This window comes from Aythya ferina, assembly GCF_964211825.1.
Source record: "Aythya ferina genome assembly, chromosome: 27".
Taxonomy (NCBI): domain Eukaryota; kingdom Metazoa; phylum Chordata; class Aves; order Anseriformes; family Anatidae; genus Aythya; species Aythya ferina.
Genome location: NC_140310.1, coordinates 4,019,346 through 4,041,806, shown reverse-complemented (window position 1 = coordinate 4,041,806; position 22,461 = coordinate 4,019,346). Strand labels below are relative to the sequence as shown.

The following is a 22,461-nucleotide window of genomic DNA, read 5'->3' as shown; positions in this document are numbered from 1 at the left end:
TGTACTTGCCCCCTGCCCCATGTATTTGCCCCTAGCCTCCTTTACTTGCCCCTCCAATTGCCCCCAGCCCCCTATAACTGCCCCCGTACCTCCCCCCCAGTTACCCCCCAGCCCTGACCCCCCGCCCCCTTTCCCGTAGCTCCCCGCGTGGCCTTTCCGCGCCGGCGCGCCGACCGCGGACCAATCGCGTGGCGGCTGGGCGGGTGCGCGGCCAATGAGAAGCGAGCGCGGGGCGCGCCGGCGCGCCCCGAGAGCTGAACCGCGTGCGGGGCGGCCTCGCCTCGCCCGGGGGCGGCCTCGCCATGGAGCCCCCGCCGCCTTTCAGCCGCCCCCCCGGCCGCATGAGGGGGACCCCGGCCCTCAGCCCGTCCTGGGCTCGGGGACAGCCGGGGCTCGGCAGCCCACGAAGCCCCGGGAGACCACGGAGCCCCCCGAGCCTCCCCGGAGAGCCTGCGGTGCCCCCAGCCTCCGCCGTGCCCCCAGCCTCCGCCGAGCCTCCCGCGTCTCTCTCCTCGCTTTTTTGGAGCCTGGGTTTTGGCACGCAGCCCAGCCCCTCGCTGGAACCCGGGGGTTCACCCCTCGGTAGGTCACCGTGCCTCGAAGGTTTGGGGGTGGCGGAGGTCTGCCCGGCCTCCCTGAGCCTCCCCCTTTCCAGCCTCGCTCCTTCCCCGCAGGCCGTGGTGCTGCCAGCGCGGTGAAGGCTGCGGAGGGTTCCCCAGTACAGCCCAGTCCGGCGGTGGGTGCCGGCGATGGGGAGCTGGTGCTGCCCACGCGGGGCCGGTGAGTCGGGAGGACTGGGTGCCCGGCCTCCAAATTCATTGCAGGGGGTGTACAGCAAGTTGGGGGGGCTGTGGCAGCGCCCCTCAGCCTCTCCCCACATTTTTTGGGGGGCGGCACAGGATCCTTTACCGAGGCAGAGGGGACGCGCCACCCGCCGCCCCCCCCGGCAGAGCCACCGTGCTGCCCCTCACCAAGCCCACCCTGCGCCCACCCGGCCCCTTGTCCTCTCCGGAGCCCCCCCCGGCCACCAGCAGACAGTAAGTGACTGGCGTGGAGCCCCCCCCTCGGGGGGCAACCTCCCCCCACCCCTCCCCAGGACCTCGCTCGCCCTCCTGCCTCTGCGCCCTCCTCTCTCCTAGGGCACCCGGAGCGAAGGCGGCGGCGAGGGGCACGGCGGTGCCCGTGGGGCTGAACTCGGTGCGGATCCACTGCCAGAACGAGGCCGTCTACCAGTACCACGTCACCTTCAGGTAGCAGCAGCACTCAGGGTGGGGATAATTAATTAAACGCCACGGTTAATTAGCAGCTCCCCCCCAAGACACCCGGCTATCCCCACCGCTAGATGGAGCGGCCGGCGCGGCCACGGCACGCAGGCAGGGAGCTCCACAGAGGGTTGGCTCGGGTTTTTCTCCCCTCGCCGGGTTCTCAAAGCCCTGGCAGGGGACAGGGGGTGAGGGAAGAGGCCGGGGAAGGCGAGCAGAGGCTGGGTGGTGCAGTGCTGCCTCCCCGTGTCCGCAGCCCCGAGGTGGAGTGCAGGAGCACGCGCTTCGCCATGCTGAAGGAGCAGCGCTCGGTGACCGGAGACGTGACCGCCTTCGACGGCTCCATCCTCTACCTGCCCATCCTGCTGCCTCAGGTATCATTCTGGAGCTGTTACACGCCCCAGGAGGTTATTTTCCCCCAAATTGTAGGCTCGGGGATGTCCCCAACCTCCAACCCTTGTGTTGGGGCGCCGAGCATCCCTCCTGCCCCCCTCTCTAAGCGTCCTCTCGCCCCGCAGCCGGTCAGCCTGAAGGCTCGGAGGAGGGCGGACGGGGAGGAGGTCAGCATCACCATCCAGCTCACCAAGGTCCTGGAGCCCAGCTCCGACCTCTGCATCCCCTTCTACAACGTGGTGTTCCGCAGGTGAGGCCGGGCGGCCGCGCTCCTCGAGCCCCAGCCAGCCCCTGTGGCCCAAAATTGCCTCATTTTCCCCCTTTTTAGGGTGATGAGGATCTTGGACATGAAGCTGGTGGGGAGAAACTTCTTTGACCCTTCCCAGGCCAGCATGTTACAGCATTACAGGTGGGTGCTGGACACGTTTTTTTGGGGGATTTCATGCTGATTTGGGGACGTCCCTGTCCCTAGAGGGAAACACCACCCTGGACATTGCACCGAGGGCTCCTGAGGAGCATCCTTGGGTTGGGGCTGTGGGAATTTTTCTTTGGGGTCTCACACCCGTCCATACAGCCCTGCAGACAGCTCTGCTGCTGCAGCACGTGGCTGGGAAGCCGGGAGGCTTTGCAGGGCAGCTCTGACCCTGCTCTTGGCCAGCTCTGGCGAGCGTGACCTCAGAGCGCCGCTTTCAGGGGTTATTAGCTGAGAGCTGGCAGCCAGCTGGGAAATTATTTGTGTGTGTGTGTGTTTGAGCACTGTTTGGCCAGCAGCACGGCCTCTGGCTCTGCTTTGGGTGTAACCCGGGTGCTGCTGTGCTGATTTCCTTCGGCTCAGGCTGCAGGTTTGGCCGGGGTACTCCGTCAGCATCCGCCGGAGGGACGGCGGGCTCTTCCTCCAGGTGGACACTGTGCACAAGGTGATCCGCAGCGACTCCGTCCTGGCTTCCATGTAAGATTTAAAAAACAAAAAACAGATGGGGGGGAAAAAAACAGCTTCCCAGGAGCCACGAGCCCCCGGCTGGCTCCCCGTGGCTCATTTTTGAGCGCACAGCCCTGGGGCTCCTGCTCCTCCCCGCCGCAGGCACGCCATCTACAAGCAGAGCGCCGCCGGCTTCCAGGACGAGTGCACCAAGCAGCTGGTGGGCAGCGTGGTCATCACCCGCTACAACAACCGCACCTACCGCATCGACGACATCGACTGGGACAGGACCCCCAGGGACAGCTTCACGCTGGCCAGCGGCGAGGAGATCACCTTCGTGGACTACTACAGGTGGGGAGCCTCGGGACGCGCCGCCTTGGGGTGGCGAGGTGGTTTTCCTGGGTTTGGTGAGCAGCAAGGAAGCTTTTTTTTTTATGATTAATTTTATTTTTTTTGCTGGTTTTTCCTTCAGCAAGACGTACGGGATCACGGTGAGGGAGCTGGACCAGCCTCTGCTCATCCACAGGCCCAAGGAGAAGAGGATGCCGGGGAGGAAGGTGAGCTGGGCACACGGGGATTTGGGCAGGGAGCTGGTGACGTGTTCCTGCCCCGTGGCACAGCCTGGCTTCTCTCACAGCCCCAGGTGGAGATGATCCTGCTGGTGCCAGAGCTCACCTTCCTGACCGGCGTCACGGAGATCAAGAAGGACACCCGGATGCTGAAGGTCAGCCTCGGGGAAGGGGGATCAGACCCCGATCTCACACGGGGCGGTGGGCGCAGCGCCGTGACCCCCGGCTTTACCACCCCGTGCCCGCAGGACGTGATGCGTGAGATGCTGCAGAGCCCCCAGCAGCACTACGAGTGCCTCTGCAGCCTCCTGCGACGGATCCAGGAGAGCCAGGAGGCCTCGCACGAGCTCATGTGCTGGGGTCTGGTGCTGGGCCAGGACATCCACAGGGTAAGGGCTTCTCCACAGCCAGGGCGAGCGGCACGGCGCCGGGCACCCCCTGGAGCACCCCCCGGAGCTGCCCCTGTTGTCTTCTGCTCCCCCCCAGACCCAGGGACGCGTCCTGCCCACCGAGAGGATCAACCTGAGGCACAGCTCCTTCTTCCCCGCCGAGGACCTGAGCTGGAGCAAGGAGGTGTCCCGGGAGGCCTCCATCTCCACGGTGAGCGCACGCGCCCCGCGGAACAGCCTGGCTTTTGTTTTGGGAGCTGGGATGGGTCCTCGTGGCGCTGGCACCCCGCTGCTCCCTGCCTGTCTGGACACGGCGCCACGTTCCAGCTCAAAACCTCGGCTTGTTTTCCTTGGCTTTGCCTCCTGGCCTCTTTTTTTATTTATTTATTTTTTTTTTTGGAGGAGGTTGGATGGAGCGGCTGCTCTCCCTTCTCCTCCTCCTCCTCCTCGTCGGCTGCAGGAGCGCCCAGGGGACGCTCTCCCCATCCCCAAATTCCCCGTGGGAGAGGCAGGGCCGTGGTTTGGGATCCGTGCCTCTGTCCCTGCCTCTCCTGTAGGTTGCCATGAACTACTGGCTGCTCGTCTACCCGCGGCGCCTGCAGGACCTGATGAAGGAGCTGGTGGCTGCCATGAAGAGCGGCTGCGGCCCCATCGGCATGCACGTCAACGCCCCAGCCCTGGTGGAGCTGAAGGACGACCGCATCGAGACCTACATCAGGACCATCCGAGGCCTTTTGGGCAGCGAGGTGGGACCCGGGGGGGTGTCCGCCAAGGGTTGGGGAGCCCCTCGAAGAAGGAGGGGGGGTCCCCGGGGGGTGCTCAGGGTGCTCCCCGCGCTGTGCCCCGCTGCAGGACAAGGTGCAGCTGCTGCTCTGCATCACCACCAAGAGCAAGGAGGATTTGTACAGCGCCATCAAGAAGCTGTGCTGCGTGCAGTCCCCGGTGCCCTCGCAGGTGGGTGCAGGACGGAGCAACCCCAGCCCCTGGGGCGGCTCCTCCAACCTCTTTTTTTTTCTTTTCTTTTTTTTTTTTTGCCTTTTTTCCCCCCCTTTCCTCCTCTTCTTGCAGGTCATCAACGTGCAGTCCCTGACGGGCCAGCCCAGCAGGCTGAGGAGCATTGTCCAGAAGGTTTTGCTGCAGATCAACTGCAAGCTGGGGGGCGAGCTCTGGGGGATCGACGTCCCCCTGGTGAGGCGCACGGCGGTGCCGGGGGGGGACCCTCGGTGCACGTGGGGAGCGTGCAGGAGGCGTGCAGGCAGCGGGGGCGTGCGCCTGGGCTGTGTTTCGCCTGCCTGGCACGTGCGTGCACAGCAGCTCCCTTGTTCCCTGGAGTGAAAGGGGCATTCAGTCCCTCCCCGATGCCTTTGTGTAGGGCGAGGGGATGGGATTCCCTTGGGGAACGTGGATAAACCATCCACGGAGCTGGCCTGGCACATTTTGTGCATTCAGCTTGGGGCTGGGGGCTCAGGCAGACACCAAAAGCGAGGCGCAATGCTCGTGCCTGACCTTTTTTTTTGTTTTTTCCCCCCCAGAAGCAGCTGATGGTCATCGGGATGGACGTCAGCCACGGCCGGGGGACGCGCTCCGTCATCGGCTTCGTCGCCAGCATCAACCAGTACGTGGTGCCCTCACCCCATCACCTCTTTTCCTTCCCTGGAGGGGGGAAAAAAAATAAATAGCGTGGCACCGGCGGTGCCAAATCCCTTGGCACCGGCTCGGGCTGGCGAAAAAAGGCTCCGTGCCCCCGTGCCGGGCTGGGTGGTGGCACAACCGCCCCGGATTTTGGCTCGCTGCCCGCAGGGTCCTGACCAAGTGGTACTCGAGGGTGGTTTTCCAGATGCCCCAGCAGGAGATCGCCGACAGCCTGCGGCTCTGCCTGGCCGATGCCCTGCAGCGCTTCCACGAGGTGAGGGCGAAACCGGGGGCCGGCTCCCCAAAAAGCCCCGAGGATTTCGGTGCCAAAACGCCCGAAATTGTCCAGCCTGAATTAAGTTGAGCGAGCAAACAGCCTCGGGGCAGCCTTTGGACTGGAGGTGACCTCTGCAGGAGGCTCGCCTTATCTCGGGGCCGTGCGGACCTGCCCACGGGATCGCTTTGCACCGGGGCGAGTGCCACGTTGGTGCTTTTGGTGCCACCGAGCCCCGTCCTGGTCCCCAGGGGGGACAAACGGGGGAATCAGAGCAGCTCCCGGGGCTGCAGGGGGGGGTTTGGCAGCCGGGCTCTGCCAGCTCTTGGTGTTTTCTGCCCCTCTGCAAGTGCTGGAGAAAAACCCCAAAGCTGAGGTTGCTGCCCGTGGGCAGTGCTGGTGCAGGCGGTGCGTCTTTCTGCCCCGCCAGCCTCTCCGAAATCTGCTAGGAAATGGGGGAAATCTGCCTGGAAATGGGGAAGGAAATAGGGAAATGTGCTAGGAAATGGGGAAGGAATGGGGAAATATGCTAGGAAATAGGGAAAGAAATGGGGAAATCTGTTTGTGAATGGGGGAAATCTGCTAAGAAATGGGGAAAGGAATGGGGGAAATCTGCTAGGAAATGGGGGAAGAAACGGGGAAATCTGCTCAGAAATGGGGTTGCCGAGGCCGAATACCGCTGGTGCTCCACACCCAGGTCAAGGGCGTTGGGTGGAACTGGCAGGGTGGCAGAAATTCATCCTCCTGGGGGCCGGTTGGGCATCGAGCACCCAATTTCTGGCTGGATTTACGCCTGCCCCTGCCCCACCTTGTGCCGGGGGCGATGGGGTGACCCCTGCGCCCCCCCCCCCTCAGATGAACCACTGCCTGCCCAAGAAGATCGTGGTGTACCGGGACGGCGTCTCGGACGGGCAGCTGGACACGGTGGTCAAATACGAGATCCCCCAGCTGCAGAAATGCTTCGACACCTTCGAGAATTACCAGCCCAGCATGGTGGTGGTGGTGGTGCAGAAGCAAATCAGCACCAACTTCTACACCGACACCTCGGAGAGGCTGGCGTGCCCCCCGGCGGGGACGGTCATCGACCACACCATCACCAGTACGGACTGGTGAGTACTGGGAGGGCCGTGCTGGGCGTTTTGGGATGGTTTTGCCTCTCGCAGACCTCTTTTTTTTGAATTTTCCTCCCCTTGCAGGCAGGATTTCTACCTGCTGGCTCACCGTGCCCGCCAGGGCTGCGGCGTCCCCACGCGCTACGTCTGCGTGCTCAACACGGCCAACCTCAGCGCCGAGCACCTGCAGAGGTAAGGACAGCCCTCCCGCAGCCAAAACCAAGGATTTTGGGGAAAAAATCCCGTGGGAAGGCAGCGAGGGCCTGGGTGGGGCTCAATTGTCATTGGCACTTGGCTGGGACACCAATGCCATTTGGTGTGATGGGCAGCGAGGGGGCGAGGAGGATTGGAGCCGTTTGGCTTCACCTCCAGGCAAGAAATGGGTTATAAATAGGGGTAAAAACCTGCCTGGGGTGGTGTTGGGAGGGAGCTGCCGTGGTTTCAGAAGTGGCCCAAGCAGCAGGCGTGTAATTAACGCAATCAGGAGCTGGCAGAGCTCAGGCAGAGCCTGACCTTGCGCCCGTGCGCTCGGGCGAAACGGCGCGGAGCAGCCACCCGGCACGGCTGGCGGCACCCCTCCTTGCCTCTGGTTTTGGGAAAAAAGGGAACAGAAAAAAAAGGGAAAAAAAGGGGAAAAAAAGGGGAAAAAAAGCTAAACGAGCACCGATGTGTCCTCCTTGCCGTCCCCAGGCTGACCTTCAAGCTGTGTCACCTCTACTGGAACTGGCCGGGCACCATCCGCGTGCCGGCGCCCTGCAAGTACGCGCACAAGCTGGCGTTCCTGGCGGGGCAGGTGCTGCACCACGAGCCGGCCCCCCAGCTCTGCGACAGGCTCTTCTTCCTCTGAGCCCCCCCTCCGACCCCAAAAGGGCTTCAGGGTTTGGTTTTGGGGCTTTTTGGGGTGTTTTTTTGTGTTTTTTTTTTTTTTTTTTTCCACACGCTGCTGGTTTCGTCCGTTCCTTTCCGTCGTTGCGCTCCCGGCGCTCGTCTTGGGGAAGCTTCTGGTTTTGGGGAGAAAAAGGGGGGTTTTCGGCCACCGAGAGGCTCCAGCCTCCGCTCTGCTTCCAGCCTTACTGGTGAGCACTGGGACAAACCACCCCGTGCCCAGTTTGGTGCTGGGCACCAACCCCCAACCTCCTTTTATTTCCCTCGGCTCCTGCCTGTGCCCCCCGAAGCAGCTGCTGCTTTTTATTTTTTTTTTTTGCCCCATTTCTTTATTTTTTTCCTTCTCTTTGCTCCTCTTTAACAAATCCCGTTCCAGTTCGGCTGCTTAACGCGCCCCTTATTTAATTAATTAATTTAATTTATTTTGTTTATCATATTTATTTTAGTCTGTACCCAAAATTTCAGCCGCCGGGCTGCTAGGAGAGCTCCAAAAATATCCCCAAAACCCAAAATTTGAGCATTTCAGCTCTTCCAGCCCCTCCCTCCCCGTGGCAGGAGCAAAGCAGGAGCCCTTTGAGCCTGAATCTGTTGGGGACCCCCCCAAAAAACCCCTCCAAATTTCACCCTGAGCCTGCCTGACCGCCCCCCCCCCCTTGAGCAAACAGGGGCAGGATGAGAGCAGGCACCAGCCCCCCCTCCCCCTCCCTCCGCCCTTCGTTCAGAGTTTGGAAAAGGAAAAAAAAAGAAGAAGAAGAAAAAAAAAGCTATTTATTTTTCCTTTTTTTGGCTGTAATCGCAGGTTTCCCTTCGCTTCAATAAAGCTGTTCCTGGCAGCACCTCGGTGTCTGGACCTGGGGGGGGGCGCGGAGGGGCGCAGCGCCGTCACCTCTCCAAAGGGGGGTCCCCGCCTTCCTCCTGGCCAGGGGATTTTGGGGAGAAACCCAGCGATTTGGGGACAAACCCACCAGCTTTGGGGACACTTTGGGGACCGTGCCAGCACCCCCTGTGCTCTGCCCTTCTCCATCCCTTTCCAAAACCCTTTGAGCAAATATTTAGGCTCTGGGTGAGTGCTGGCGGTGCCTGGGGGGGCCAACCTTTTTTTTTTTTTTTGGGGTGGGGGCTCGGGGTAGGTGCCCCCCCCGGTCCTGCCCCGTGTTTTTTTTTCCGCTTCGTTAATGATTTATCCTCATTCCCGGACTTTGGCAGCCCGGGCAGGCGGCAGCTGGTGCGTGGCAGGGTTTTATTATTTATTTTTTTTTTGGGGGGGTGAATGGGTGCGTGGGACCCCCCCTTTGTCCCCCAGCTGTAATAGGGGGGCTGCCCCCCATCCCCCCGCAGCCTCCCGGCCTTAAATTATAACCCGCTGGCTTTAATGAAGCGGCGTTAATTAGTGCTGGGAGCTGAAAGGCTCGCTTGTCCTGGCCGGGGGGGGGGGAAAAGGGGGGGGGGAGGGGGCCCTGCCCCTTTTTTGGGGGGGGTCAATGGGGTGTCCCATATCCCCAGGGGATGTTTTTTGGGGTCTGGGGGTGTCCTGCCTCTTTTTTGGGGGGGGTTATTGGGATTTGGGGGTGTCTTGCCCTTTTTTGGGGGGGGTCATTGGGGTGTCCCATGCCCCCAGGGGATGTTTTTTGGGGTCTGGGGGGTGCCCTGCTTCTTTTTGGGGGGGTCATTGGGGTGCCCCATGCCCCAGGGGATGTTTATTGGGGTCTGGGGGGGGTCAGTGGGGTGCCCCATACCCTTAGGGGATGTTTATTGGGGTCTGGGGGTGTCCTGGCCCTTTTGGGGGGGGGCAGTGGGGTACCCTATGCCCTAGGGGCTGCTTGGGGGGGGGTTCTGGGGGGCGCCCTGCCCGTTTTGGGAGGTCTGGGGGGTGCCCAGCCCATTTTGGGGGGGGGTTAGGAGTGTTTTGTCCCTTCAGGGGGGGTCAACGGGGTACCCTGCCCCTTTTTTTTGGGGGGGGGGTTTGGGGGTGCCCAACCCCTTTTGGGGGTGCTCAATGGGGTCCCCCATATCCCCAAGGGATGCTTAGGGGGGTTGCGCCCTGCCCCCTTTTTTTTTTGGGGTGGGGGTCAATGGGGGTGCCCTGCCCCTTTTTTTTTTTTGGGGGGGGTTCCGGGGGGGTCCCCACCCCTTGGTGGGGGGGTCGGGGGGGGGATCCTCGCCCCCCAGGGTTATGGGGCCGGGGGATGCTCCGCGCCACCCCCCCTCCGGTGCCACGTGTTGGGGGGGGGGAAATGGGATCGGGGGGGGGGAAAATGGGACCGGGGGGGGGGGCAGGGGGCGGGGCAAGGGGCGGGGCTTGCGGTGACGTCAGTGGAGCCTGCGCCGTGCTGGGGAGGGGGGGGGAGGAAGAGGAGGAGGAGGAGGAGGAGGAGAGGTAGGGATGGGGGCACGGGGATGGGGTGGGATTGGGATTGGGATTGGGGGGGGATTGGGGTGGGAAGGGGGAAATCGGGATGGGAAGGGGGGTTGGGATTGGGATTAGGATGGGGCTGGGATTGGGATGGGGTTAAAATGGGATTGGGATGGGATCGGGATGGGATTAGGATGGGATCGGGATGGGGGTACAGGGACCGGCACCCCATCAGGATGCGCACAGCCGTGCGCCCCCCCCCCAAAAAAAAAAGCCGCTGCCCGTTTTCGCGATGCCCAAATGTAGGATTTTGGGGCTCACCCCCCCCGTGGGATTTTGTGGGTTTTGGGGTTTTTTTTGGGGTCTTTGTTGGGTTTTTGGGGGTTTTGGGGTCATCCCCGCGCAGGGTGCCGGGAAGCGAGGCCTTGGGGGGGGGGGGGGGGGGGGTTGCAATCGGGGTCGATGAATTTGGGGCGTGAATTTAGGGGAAATGAGAGGGGAGAGGGGATTTGCCCCCCCCCATCCCGTTATCCACCCGTGGGGCTTGGGGGGGCTCCGTGCCAGCCCCCCCAGAGGCTGTCCCTATGGGTTGGGGGGGCCGGGACCCCGAGCAAAAAACCCCAAACCCCCGAGGGTGCCCGTGAAGGTCACCAGAGGTGGGGGCACCGGGGGGGGGTCCCCGTGACCTGGCGGTGATGCTGGGGGGGGTCCCGGTTTGCCACCCCCCCCCCCCCACCTTTTGTAGGGCAGCTGGGGGGAAAATTTGGGGTCGGGAGGGTTTGGGGTGATGGCAGAGACCCCCTAAGGGGTCTCTTTGAGCCCTGGGGGTGGCACCGGGTGGCCCTATGCCTTTTGGGGGGGGGAAGCAGCCACCCCAAAGCAGGGTTTGGGTCAGGAACGAGGGCGTTTGGTTCTCATTGAGGGTTTAGAGTTTGGGATTTTTTTTTGGGTACCTCCGCGGGGGCACCGCCAGGCTGGGGAATTCGCCCCCCCCCCCCCGTTTTGGGGTGGAGAAGGGGTTAAGCGAAGGCATCCAGGCTAAGCCTTGTCAGGAGGAGACCAAAAGCTCCTGGGCAGAGCTTGTAGGGGAGAACAAAGCCCCAAAACCCCATAAAACCCCCATAAAACCCCCAGGAATGTGGGTGCCGGGGCGGAGGCGCCAGCCCCCGGTGGGGACGGGGACCCCGCATGGCTCCGAGGCTCCCCCCGGGCTCGTCCTCGGCCCCGTGGCAGCCCCGTGCCCGGCAGCCCCGTCCCGATCCTACTATTTTCGGAAACAATTGTGGGGCCAGGCTGCGGCAACGCCTCGGGCCTGGGTTTTTTTGGAGGACACCGAGCCCCCGGCGGCGTGGCTGGAGCTGCTTTTGGTGCAGAAACCCCCCCGGGGTGGGTCCCTTTCCCCTGTCCCCTGCTGGAATGGGGTCAAAGTTTTAAGTTGTGGGGTGGGAAAACCCTCACCCTACAGCCCTGTGGTGTTTATCGCCCTGCTGCTGCTTGCAAAAAACCCCAAAAGGGATCCAGGACCCCGGTGGGCGCACGGGGGCGGCAGATGCTGAATCCCAGGCTCGCCGCGGGGAGGGCAGAGCTGTTTTTTTGTTTTTTTTTTTAATTTTGGGGCACTTTCATGAATCCTAAATCTGCCGTCCAGCTTCCAGAAGAGTTTTTCCAAGAAGGGGGCCGTGCCTGGCCCCCGTGCACCCGGCGGGTGCCAGAGGGCGAACCCCGGGCTCCTTTTATTGACCCTCGGCGCGGATGAAAGGGGGCAGCGAGGGCACGGGCTGGGTCCCCGCAGATATCCGAAAGGGCTCCTGCAGTTTGGGCTCGGAAGGAGCAGGGTTCGGGGTAATTAGCGGGGTTAAAGTACAACCTTAATGGGTTCGCCACCCCTGACCCCGCAGCTCCCGGACCCTTTTTGGGTTGGCCGCCGGTCTCCTCGCCCAGCCCGGGGCTGTGGGAGCCGGGAGGAGCTGGCGGAGGGCGTTTGGCACCGGGGGATTTGCTGCTTGCTGAGCCACTCCGTGTAGGATCGGGCCCTTTCTGACCCTTTTCCTTCTCTCCCTGTAGGGCCCCCAAAGTGCTGCAGAGCTGGGGAGCCCCCGGGAGCCGTGTCCCAGCCCTCGGCACGCGGCTGCGGTGAGTGGGGGGCGCAGGGTGCTGGGGAGGTGGGCTCGGAGGGGTGGGAAGCAGCAGCAGCAGCGAACACCCAGCACCCGGTCCCTCCTCGGAGCCTTTGGGTGCTGTTTGTGCAGAATTTTCCCCCCTTCAGCCCTGGTTTTTGGGCAGAAATCTGCTGTCCTCTGCTGCCACCTCCTGCTGGAGCCGCGGGGCAGGAGGCTGCGTGCGCGCCCCTCTTTTTGGGGGAACCCAGCCAGCAGGAGGACCCCATTTTGAGGGCTCCCAACACAATTTGGGGCTGCTAAAGCTAACGCCAGCCCTCTCCTTCCCTTCCAGCCCCCCCCAGCACCATGAGCTGCCCCTCAACCCTACGGGGCTGCTGCCTGCTGGCGCTGCTCTGCCTCCTCCCGGCCCCTCGGGTGCTCGCTGGCGGCGATGCCGCGGCCCCCCCGGCCCTTTCGGCCGCCTCCTTCCTTCAGGACCTCCTGCGGCGCTACGGCGAGGGCGAAACCCTGAGCCTGAAGCAGCTCAAAGCCCTCCTCAACCGCCTGGACGTGGGAGTGGGGCACGCCAACGCCTCCCACCCCCCCCAGCAGCGCGCCAACCTCTCCAGGGTAAGGAAAGAGCTTCGGGGACCCCCCTCTCCGAGGTGGCCACCCCGGAGGGGCTCGAGGCAACCTCTGTGTCTCCTTCCTCGGCAGTGTTTCAGCTCCTCGGAGCTTTTTGCCATCCACAACCTGAGTGAGGGCTCGGCCGTGGGGCGCAGCGAGCTGCAGGAGTTCTGCCCCAGCGTCCTGCAGCAGCTGGAGTCGGGGGCGTGCGCGGGGGAGAACCTGGAGAACGAGGAGAACGAGCAGACGGAGGAGAGCAGGCCCAGCTCGGCCGAAGGTGAGCAAGGAGCCCGAGGACACGAGGTGCCCGAGCTTCCCTTTTTGGGGCTCTTGACCGCAGCTGGGAGTCTCCACGTGGTTTTGGTCCTGTTGCATGCTCGAGCTGCGAGCTCTGGGGCTCGGCGTCGTCCCCGGTCGCACGCGGTGCGGGTCGGAGCCGTGCTTGTAACGCAGTTCCCCGGGGTAGCTCGAGGAAGGGGGCATCGCCGCGAGCCCCCGGGGGCTGCTTGGCAATTTTGGGACCTGCTGCCCTCCAGCCACCTCCTGGTGCTGCCCCACGCTCATTTTCCCCCCCCACAAGGCTGGGAAAGCCTTATCCAAGCAGCTCGGAGGCAGGGCAGGTTGGTGGTGGCTTCGTTTTCCCCCAGCCCCGCACCAAAACCCAGGGTTTGTGTCGCAGTGGAAGCATCCGGAGCAAAAGGGAGAGATGCTCGGGTGCCGTGAGGCCAGCGCGAGCCCTCCCCACCCGCCCGGCTCGGGGGGCTCCGGACCCTCCCCGTCTCCCCTCGCCGAGAGCCTCGGTAATGTCTGGCCCTCGTTTCTTCTCGTTCCGCAGTTTGGGGCTTTGGTTTTCTCAGTGTGTCAATGATTAACGTGGCCTCCCTGCTCGGACTCTTCATCGTCCCGTGCACCCAGAAGGCGTTTTTCCGCCGGGTCCTCACGTTTTTCATCGCCCTCTCCATCGGCACGCTGCTCTCTAACGCGCTCTTCCAGCTCATCCCAGAGGTGCGGTAGAAAGTCCCTGCCTCCCTCCTCTCTCCGAGGGCGGCTCTCTCTGCCTCCACCCCGCCGAATCCAATCGACCCCTCCGTCCCCCGAGGCTGAGGGCTTGCCTCTGTCCCTGCACAGGGCTCCGCAGGGTTTTCCTCGCCCCTCCGAGCACCAGGAAACGCTCCGAGCGCGCACATCGGGGCGTGAGAGCACACAGAACAGCCCGGAGAAACGCCACCTTCACCCTCAACCCGAGGGCGTTTAAAAAAAAAACCTAATTGCCTCCTTTTGTTCTCCTTTTTTTTTTTTTTTTTTTCCCCAACGTCGGTTTACGAGAGCAACGTTCCCAGGAGGATTTGTGCTTACGCGAGGTTTCCTGGTGCTCCGACGGGCCCGACAGACACATTGCGGGTTAATTGTGGCGTAATTAATTGCACGGTCCCGGAGTTGAAGCAGGCAGGCGGCTCTCACGCTGGGCACCCCCAAAAGCCTCGTGCTCCACGTTTCCAGAGCTGAGCCCACCCAAACTCCTGGAGATCCACCCCCAGAGCTCTGCGCTTGGGCTGCTCCCCGAGCAGAGCGCCCTTTGCTCTGCTGCGGGTTTGTTCTTGGGTTTGCTTCGCCCGTGCTGGCCGCCTGCCTGCCGGACCAGGAGCTGCTTTTCGAGGCTCCTTTTCGACTCCAGAACCGCCGCTTTTGTTTGCTGAGCCTCAAAGCCGAGCGCTGCCGGGCCAGGAGCCGGGCTGCCGGGGGTGCCGAGTGCCGCGGTGCCGAGGCTGGAGCGCGCGAGATGCTCGGGGACCCCGGGGCTCTGTGGCACTGGAGGGACCCCCCCCCTGTCCCATTGGGGGGGGGTTCAAGGATTGGGGACGGGTTTCTGGCCCGGAAAAGGGCGAGCTGTTTGCCCTGGGGGGGGGCAGAGATTCAATTTGGGGTTTTTGGGTTTCGCTCCGGACCCTTCCCAAAAAGCCAACATCATTTCCAGAGCCACTCAGCGCCGGGTTCCCCGCTCTTGAACCAATTCCGGATGAACAAGCAATCACTAATGAATGTCCTCTTCTCTCCCCCCCCCCTTCCTCTCTCTTTTCCTTTCGGCGGGGATCCCTTTCTCCCCTCCGCCCCTTCCCCGCGTTGATCTCCTTCCCCTTCTCCCCATTTCCCCCGGGGTGGGGTTTTTTTTTTTTTTGGCCCGGCCGCCTCAGTCTGGGGTTACGGTTTCCTCTGCGTCACCGTCATCTCCCTCTGCTCGCTGGTGGGAGCCAGCGTGGTGCCCTTCATGAAGAAGACCTTTTACAAGCGGCTGCTCCTCTACTTCATAGCTCTGGCGATTGGAACTCTCTACTCCAACGCCCTCTTCCAGCTCATTCCCGAGGTACGGTGAGGACCGTCGGGTCTCTCCTCTTCTCTCTCTCTCTCTTTCTCTTTCTTTCTCTTTTTTTTTTGGGGCTTTTTCCTCTCTCTGGGCGCTCGCTGGAGGGGGAGCCGGCGGAGTCGGAGGGGAGCCAAGAGCGTGGAGAGCGAGGTACGGAGGCTGGAAGCCCCTGGGGATGGCGGCCAGAGCTGGGATTTCGTAGCCGTGAGCCCTCCTTCGGCAGGGAATCGCTCCCTCGGCTCTGCCTCGAGGCTTTTTGAGCCTGCTTTTAGCAGCCCTGCCCCAGAGCCGAGGTCTTGGGGTGCAGCCGGCTTGGCTGGAGGGTTAAGGGGGGAGCAGAGGTGCAGGATGCTGATTTTGGAGCCCCCGAAGCCAGGTAGGGAGAGGTCAGAAAGCAGCAGGATGGCCCCGGAGGCGAGGCAGAGGCAGAGGGGGGGATGCTGCCGGCCCCTCACTCGCCTCCGTTACCCGCAGGCCTTTGGCTTCAACCCCCAAGAAGATTACTACGTTTCCAAATCCGCCGTGGTGTTCGGGGGCTTCTACCTCTTCTTCTTCACCGAGAAGATCCTGAAGATGCTCCTGAAGCAGAAGGACCAGGTGAGGCCGGGCTGGGGCTGCTCGGAGCGATGTCCCCACCCTGAGCACGGGGCTGAAACCCCCAAATCCCCCCCCTGTGCCCCCAGCTCTCCGCTGGGCACGCAAAATAAAACCTTCGCTTGCCAAAACCAACTTAGTTAGATGGAGAAATGGGATGCTCGTGCGATTTTTTGGCAGCGCTCTCTCCCATCCCAGCAATTTGGGTTTCCCCCTTTGGGCAAAATTAGTTAAATCGGCCTGATTTACACATTTTGGGTGGGAAAGAGCGGGGCCAGCCGGGGTGGCTGACCCCTGCGGATGCCCCCCACCCCGCAGCACCACCACGGGCACAGCCACTACAGCCCCGAGGCGCTGCCCTCCAAAAAGGACCAGGAGGAGGGGGTGACGGAGAAGCTGCAGAACGGGGACCTGGACCATATGATCCCCCACATCGGCAGCGAGCTGGACTGCAAGAGCCCCCCCGGGGATGAAAAAGTCGTCGTGGGCTCCCTGTCCGTCCAGGTGGGTGCCTCATTCGGGGAATATCCCGAGCTGGAAAGGGACCCGTGAGGATTATTTAATGGGGAGAGGGTTTGGGGAGAGGTCTCCGCGGCCACCCCTGGCTGAGCGGGTGGAAAAATTGCTTGTAAAAAAAAAAATTGGTGGAAATCCAGCGGGATTTAAGCCGGCGAGGAGAGGGGGACGTGGGATGGAGAGCAGGGTGCTGAGCCCCGTGGTGTGGGTGCCCGTGGCAGGACCTGCAGGCGTCCCAGAGCGCGTGCTACTGGCTGAAGGAGGTGAGGTACTCCGACATCGGCACGCTGGCGTGGATGATCACCCTGAGCGACGGCCTCCACAACTTCATCGACGGGCTGGCCATCGGCGCCTCCTTCACCGTCTCCGTCTTCCAAGGGATCAGCACCTCCGTGGCCATCCTCTGCGAGGAGTTCCCGCATGAGCTGGGTACGTGGGTCCTCGGGGGAGAGGCCCCAAGGTGCTCTCAGGGCCCTCCTGCCCCTTTTTTAAGGCTCTCCCTGACTTTTTTTACGTGGTCCGGAAAATTTCCCGTTGATTTTTCGAGGAGGGTTTGTGGTGGGGTGGAATGAACGGCGCTGACTGGGGGGGGGGGGAGGCGAGGCGGTGAGTAATTGCGGGGCTAAAAATACCGAGGTAATATGATGTCTGAGCTTTAATTTTAGAGGGAGGCATCTGAAGGAAAACAACAACACCGCTGGGGAGGGCTGGGGAGGGCGGTTTTGGGGTTCGGGTGCTGGGGTTTGCGCCGGGAGCTGGCTCGGCTGTGGGCAGAGCTTGGCATCGGTGCTCGGTGGCCACCCGTGGTGCTGAGCAGGGCAGGATTTTGAGGGATCCTCATCATCCCCTGGGCTGTAGCGGCTCTGGAGCACGAGCAGGGGTGCCAAATCCTTGCTCGAGTGCCAAGCCGGGTCTCCGGGGAAGCTCGGGGGGAATTTGGAGCAAAAAAAGCTCCTCGGTGCCGTGCCGCGTGGTGACGGCGCTCCCCGTCCTGGTGTCGTGCAGGGGATTTTGTCATCCTGCTGAACGCGGGGATGACCATCCGCCAGGCCCTCTTCTTCAACTTCATCTCGGCCTGCTGCTGCTACGTGGGCTTGGCCTTCGGCATCGTGGCCGGCAGCCACTTCTCTGCCAACTGGATCTTCGCTCTGGCCGGGGGGATGTTCCTCTACATCGCGCTGGCTGACATGGTGCGTGCGGGTCAGGACCCCGAGGGGGGGGGGTGTGATTGTTTTTTTGATGTGGGAGCTTCAGTTTGGCCTCAAAAAAGGCATGGGGGGGGTGCTTGATCGCCTAGGACCCTAGGGTGTTCGGCTCAGCTCCGCTTCTCCTCCTGGGCTGGGGGTGCTGAGGACCCCGGGATGGGTGGGGAGCACTGGTGGGGTGATGCCATCCCCCCAACCCTCTCTCTTTCCCCCCCCAGTTCCCCGAAATGAACGAGGTGAGCCGGGAGGACGAGCAGAACGGCAGCACCCTGATCGCCTTCGCCATCCAGAACGCGGGGCTGCTGACGGGCTTCACCATCATGGTGCTGCTCACCATGTACTCCGGCCAGATCCAGATCGGGTAGGACCAGCCCATCCGGAGCCCTGTGCCAGTTTTCCCCCTTCTATTTTTTTTTTTATTTTTTTTTTGGGGGGGGGTGGGAAGGTTTTTTTGTTTTTTTCTTTTCCTGCTGCAAGCATACGACTACCAGTGCGGGCACGAAGCACTACAGCAGAGGCATTGCTTCCAAAGCTATTCCACAAACTTCATCTTATTTCGACTCGAGGCGGAGCGGGGCGACGTCCCCCCTCGCCGTAGGACCGAACTTGACCAGAGGATCTCCTTCCCTCCTCTCCTCACATCTCCCGGGAAGGATGGATTTGGGGACAGGAGCTCCTCCAGCTGTGCTGCTCCCCTCCTTGTTTTCGGAGAGGCGGGATGGGACAAAATGCTCCCCGAGCCTTTTTGGCAAGGGGGTGTGATGGGGCTGCGGGGACGGGGCTAGCGCTGGACGCCAGCTGCCTCCTGCTCACCTACAAGGGATGGATGCGTGGGGGCAACAAACCCCACCGTGCGTGGAAGGGGAACGCCCGGGGAGCTTCTGCTTCTTGGGGAGCACAAAGAGACCACGACAAAGCTGGCTGCTTCTCGGGGAGCTGATGGAGCTCACAGTTTGAGCAGCATCCTCGCCCTCTTCAGAAGCACATCTCTGGGGCCACGGCCGTTCCTGCTCCTCGTGCGACGGACGAGGAGGATGGAGAGGTTTTAAGCACACCGCGGGTGTCAGCGCTCGGAGCAGAGGACACCAAAGCTCACCCCGAGGCACGGGCTGCGTCGGAGGAAGGCTGGCAGGACGCCGTTGCCTCTTCGAGGCTCCCTGCTGCTGTAAGGAAAAACAAAAATCCATTTTGAGGGCGGCAGTGCTGGCAAGAAGGGCACAAGAGCAGGGACGGTGAGCCCTTAGCCCGGCCACAAGCTGCCCAGCCAGGGAAGAAGAAATCCTTGCACTGTGACCAAGCTCACGCAGACCCCTGGGCACGGACACCCGTTTTTAAACGCTGCTGCTGCCGAGGTGCAGAGGTTCAGGGTGGGGAGGGGAGGGTGGTGTTTGTTGTTTTTTTTTTTTTTTTTTTTTTTAAAAAAAAAAAGAAAAATAAGAAAAAAGAGACTGTGAACCTCTTTAGGTTGTGTGTTTCCAGCCTTTGGGAGTAGCCAGAGAAGGGTGTCGCAGGCACTTCCCAGCTCTGCTTCTGGGCTGGCTTTCCCCAGATTCACTAGGTGAATTGACTTATTATCATATTGATAACGTTGCCCACCCCGCCTGTGTCCCTTGAGGTTCCCCGCACCCCATTTTCCCCTCTGCTTCCCCCAAACCTCGTCCCGCACCCGGCAGCCTTGACTTCGTGGCCACGCTGGCACCGGGGAGCCGAGGCGGGCGGCTTACCCTCGTGGGTACGGCATCGGATGGGGGGGCCAAAGTGGTGCTGGTGGCTCTGAGCGGTGCTTTGGGGCACACATCCTCACCTTCCCTTCCACCCCAGGTGGCAGATAAAATGTGGGGTGCCAGGTATTTGGGCTGCCACCTCGGCCCCTGTGAGTGCAGGCAGAGCCAGAAGCACCCGGCAGCACCGTGACCTGGTTTGGTCACTGGCTAATTAGTTCCTAATTGCCTCAGGTAAAAGCTGGGTGATGTTCCTGCTCTGCTCCTAATCGTTGTCAGCGAGTCCCAAGGTCTCTGCTGGTACCCTCGTGGATCAGCACCTCTGCTCTCGGGGGCTTTGGCTAGGCCGGTCCTTGACTGTGGGCTTCATCCCGAATCCCAAAGGTGAAATATCTGCACATGGAGGAGCAGGGAGCCCTTTTGGCATCCTCGAGGTGGTGTGGGTGCTGTGAGACACCGGGATCACCGATTGTTGTCCCGTGTGGCAGCTTCCCAGGACAAATTCTGGGCTGTGATTCAGAAATAAAGCTCCGATATTGATATTGGAAGGGAAGGCTTCTGCCTTTTCGTGCTTAGAGAGCTGCAGCCTCATCTGACAGACAATGTGGAAGAATTGGATTTTGGGGACGGTGTCCCATTTGGGGAAGGCCGTGTGTGGGGCTGGCGGCTTTCCATGGGGCACAGGGCAGTGCAAGCATTGCCAGGGCTAAGTTCTTTTTGGCAGGAGGGTTTCAGCAATGTGCACGGATGGAAAAGCCTTTGGGCTGGGGGCAAGGGGGGAATATCCTTTGGCTGTCCCTTGGGGACCACGATGTGCTCGCAGGCTGTGGCTAGGAGGTCCTCTGCATCCTAGAGAGTGGAAAATGGGGTAAAAACCAGCACTGGGCTTCCAGGGCTGGTCCAGACCCCTTGACACGCTGTGAGGATGGTGAATCCGTGTTCTTGTTTCAACTTAACCCTGTTTTTTTTTGCCGGCTGAATCAACCACAAGAAACATGCAATGCAGAGAGCTGGGGGGAAGCCCGCAAAAAGGGTTCTCAAAAAGGGTTGCTGTGGGGTTTATAGGGCAGGAGACCCTCCTCTCACCGAAGGACCGGTGGGAGAGGGCTCCAGCTTCAGGCAGGTTGGCACCAGGTCAGGGATGGGAGATCGAGGAGGGAAAGTGACCGAAATCGAGCTTTTATGTGTTTTTGTTTTTTTTTAATCCGTCTTTCCCTTTCCGTGTCCGTTTAGAAGCTCACGTTCCATCTCAGTATTTTTTAATAACTCAGGTGTTGTAAGAAATACTTGTCGAAACAACGAGCGTAACTTATGTCACGTGGATTGTAAACTTATTTGTAAAATGCCATAAATAAAATATATTCTGTAATGACGGAGGACGGCAGGCGTGCCCCGTGCGGTATCCCCGGCCGACGTCGAGCAGCCCTGGAAACCTCCCCACAGCACGAGCTATTTCGGGACCAGACTCCCTGGGGAAGGGGTGGAAGCTTTGCTAATTCATGTTTTTTTTAAGGGGATGGGTTAAAGCCAACACGGGCACGGGCTACGGGGCGATGCCATCAGGCCCTTCCAGTGGCGATGTCCCCGTGCCAGGCAGGAGGTGGCACTGACACCCCTGGCTGTCCCCACGCTCCCACCTGTGTGGCTCCTGGGCTTGTTTTTGGGACAAAAAGCCTCCTTGCTCTATTTTTTATTCCCTCAAACACCAGCATTTTGCAGGAGGGAGGCTTAATGCTTTGGAGGTTTGCAGGATGTGGTGTTCCTCTCCGGCTCGCACGAGGGAGCCTGACTCAGAGCTGCAGCGTTCGTGTCCTTGCTTCCCCCGCCTGGAGGAAATTAAAAACCATACTTTGCTTTTCTCCTCCACTTCCCAGGCCTTTTTTCTACTGCTGGCCTCGAGCTGCCAGCTCTGAGTGGCAGGCACAATTTTTAGAAAGCCCGTCCCGGCTCCGGCAAACAAACCCTGAAATTCTGCGGTCGTCTTTAAAAATAAAAACGCTCCCCCAGCAAAGAAAGGTCGCCGCGTAAACCCTGCCTTGCTATTTATCCTCCTCAGCGCCGCTGCTGATGATTGAGCGCTGTTAGCAGGGCTGTCAGGCAGCGGCCCTACACGAGGCTTAGGTTTCCCTCTCCTCCCATCTGCTGCAGGAATACCCCACATTTTAATTTTTTGCCGCAAAATCCTCGTTTTGATGCTCCCGTGCCACCTTGGGGCCCAACCGAAGCCAAGGGGTGAAGCAAAAGCGGTGCTGCCCGGGGTCACCCTCGTCCCCGAGCCCAGCTCGAGCGTTTCGTGCTATTTATTCTGAGCGCCAGCAATTTTATTTAGGCACCCATCTGCTGGGGCCGCCGCGAGCTGCTGGGCTGCGCCGACTTCTCCCCGCGCCCCATTTCCCAAGCTGTGCCGCCGGGAGGGCGTGGTGGAGGTTTATTTTTATTTTATTTTATTTTTACCCCCTTCTGGTTTGTATTTTGTAGAGATTTTTACCCCTTTCCAGAATATTTGTATTTTTTTCTAGAGATTTTTACCCCCTTCTGGTTTATATTTTATAGAGATTTTTACCCCCTTCTGAATTATTTGCATTTTCATAGAGTTTTTTTTGCCCCCTTTCAGTTTATTTTCATTTTATTTTTACAGAGATTTTTAACCCCCTTCCAAATTATTTTTATTTTTTTAACGAGGTTTTTACCCCCTTTGGTTTATTTTCATGTTACTTTTACAGAGATTTTTCACCATTCCCATTTTTTTTTAATAGAGATTTTTAACCCCTTCCCCTCTCAAAGCCAGGAAGGAGCACCCAGTTTATTTTTATTTTAATTTATTTTTACATATATTTTTATCCCTTTCATTTATTTTTATTTTATATTTATAGAGATCATTACCCATTTCCAGTTCATTTTTTTACAGAGATTTTGACCCCTTTCCCCTCAAAGCCAGGAAGCAGCACCCGATTCATTTTATTTTTAAAGGCTCATTTTTATTTCCATTTTATTTTCACACAGCCTTCCACCCCTTTCCCCTCCAACCCAGGAAGCAGCACCCGCTTCATTCTTATTCCATTTTCACACAGATTTCCACCCCCTTCCCCTCAAAAAAAGGAACCAACACCCAGTTCATTTTTTATTTCCACTTTATTTCCATTTTATTTCCATTTCCATTTTATTTTCCCAGCCTTCCACCCCCTTCCCCTCCAACCTAGGAAGCAGCACCTGGTCCATTTTTATTCCATTTTCACAGATTTCCATCCCCTTCCCCTCAAAAAAAAAAAAAAAAAAAAGGAAGCATCACCCACTTTATTTCAATTTCCATTTTTTTTCCCTTTCCATTTTATTTTCACGCAGCCTTTCACCCCTTTCCCATCCAACCCAGGAAGCAGCACACGGTTCACTTTTATTCCATTTTCACACACAGATTTCCATCCCCTTCCCCTAAAAAGCAGGAAGCAGCCCTTGGATTATTCATATTTCCATTTTATTTCCATTTTATTTCCATTTCCACTTTATTCTCCCATCCTTCCACCCCCTTCCCCTCCAACCCAGGAAGCAGCA

General features: G+C 60.2%; 2 protein-coding genes across 5 annotated transcripts; both read left to right on the top strand.

Moving 5' to 3' along the window:
• The first annotated feature begins 137 nt into the window (after positions 1-137).
• PIWIL2 (piwi like RNA-mediated gene silencing 2) lies at positions 138-8,259 on the top strand. Its single transcript, XM_084499658.1, has 21 exons — positions 138-582; positions 675-780; positions 900-1,037; positions 1,140-1,250; positions 1,519-1,636; positions 1,781-1,905; positions 1,984-2,064; positions 2,491-2,604; positions 2,737-2,925; positions 3,047-3,131; positions 3,212-3,298; positions 3,392-3,532; positions 3,630-3,743; positions 4,090-4,278; positions 4,385-4,486; positions 4,601-4,720; positions 5,065-5,147; positions 5,333-5,438; positions 6,294-6,547; positions 6,635-6,742; positions 7,241-8,259. Exons 1-21 carry the CDS (start codon positions 303-305, stop codon positions 7,395-7,397), a joined length of 2,808 nt encoding a protein of 935 aa, XP_084355784.1. The 5' UTR covers positions 138-302; the 3' UTR covers positions 7,398-8,259.
• Positions 8,260-10,747: 2,488 nt separating this feature from the next.
• Positions 10,748-20,291, top strand: SLC39A14 (solute carrier family 39 member 14). 4 transcript variants are annotated; one of them, XM_084499654.1, is made up of 11 exons: positions 10,748-11,174; positions 11,853-11,921; positions 12,240-12,517; positions 12,605-12,791; positions 14,707-14,876; positions 15,351-15,473; positions 15,789-15,974; positions 16,208-16,415; positions 16,992-17,176; positions 17,410-17,552; positions 17,669-20,291. In XM_084499654.1, exons 1-11 carry the CDS (start codon positions 10,925-10,927, stop codon positions 17,787-17,789), a joined length of 1,920 nt encoding a protein of 639 aa, XP_084355780.1. In that variant the 5' UTR covers positions 10,748-10,924; the 3' UTR covers positions 17,790-20,291. The 4 variants fall into 4 exon arrangements, with proteins under 4 accessions (XP_084355780.1, XP_084355781.1, XP_084355782.1 ...); XM_084499655.1 differs by lacking the exon at positions 14,707-14,876 and adding an exon at positions 13,350-13,519; XM_084499657.1 differs by lacking the exon at positions 10,748-11,174 and adding an exon at positions 11,439-11,630.
• Positions 20,292-22,461: the final 2,170 nt, after the last annotated feature.

Bases quoted from the DNA above. Each gene is read 5' to 3' on its own strand.
- PIWIL2 (XM_084499658.1), top strand. From the start codon at position 303: ATGGAGCCCCCGCCGCCTTTCAGCCGCCCCCCCGGCCGCATGAGGGGG. The intron at 2,065-2,490 runs GTGGGTGCTGGA...CCTTCGGCTCAG, and splicing joins AGCATGTTACAGCATTACAG to GCTGCAGGTTTGGCCGGGGT. The intron at 4,279-4,384 runs GTGGGACCCGGG...GCCCCGCTGCAG, and splicing joins GAGGCCTTTTGGGCAGCGAG to GACAAGGTGCAGCTGCTGCT.
- SLC39A14 (XM_084499654.1), top strand. From the start codon at position 10,925: ATGTGGGTGCCGGGGCGGAGGCGCCAGCCCCCGGTGGGGACGGGGACC. The intron at 12,518-12,604 runs GTAAGGAAAGAG...CTTCCTCGGCAG, and splicing joins AGCGCGCCAACCTCTCCAGG to TGTTTCAGCTCCTCGGAGCT. The intron at 17,553-17,668 runs GTAGGACCAGCC...TCCTGCTGCAAG, and splicing joins TCCGGCCAGATCCAGATCGG to CATACGACTACCAGTGCGGG.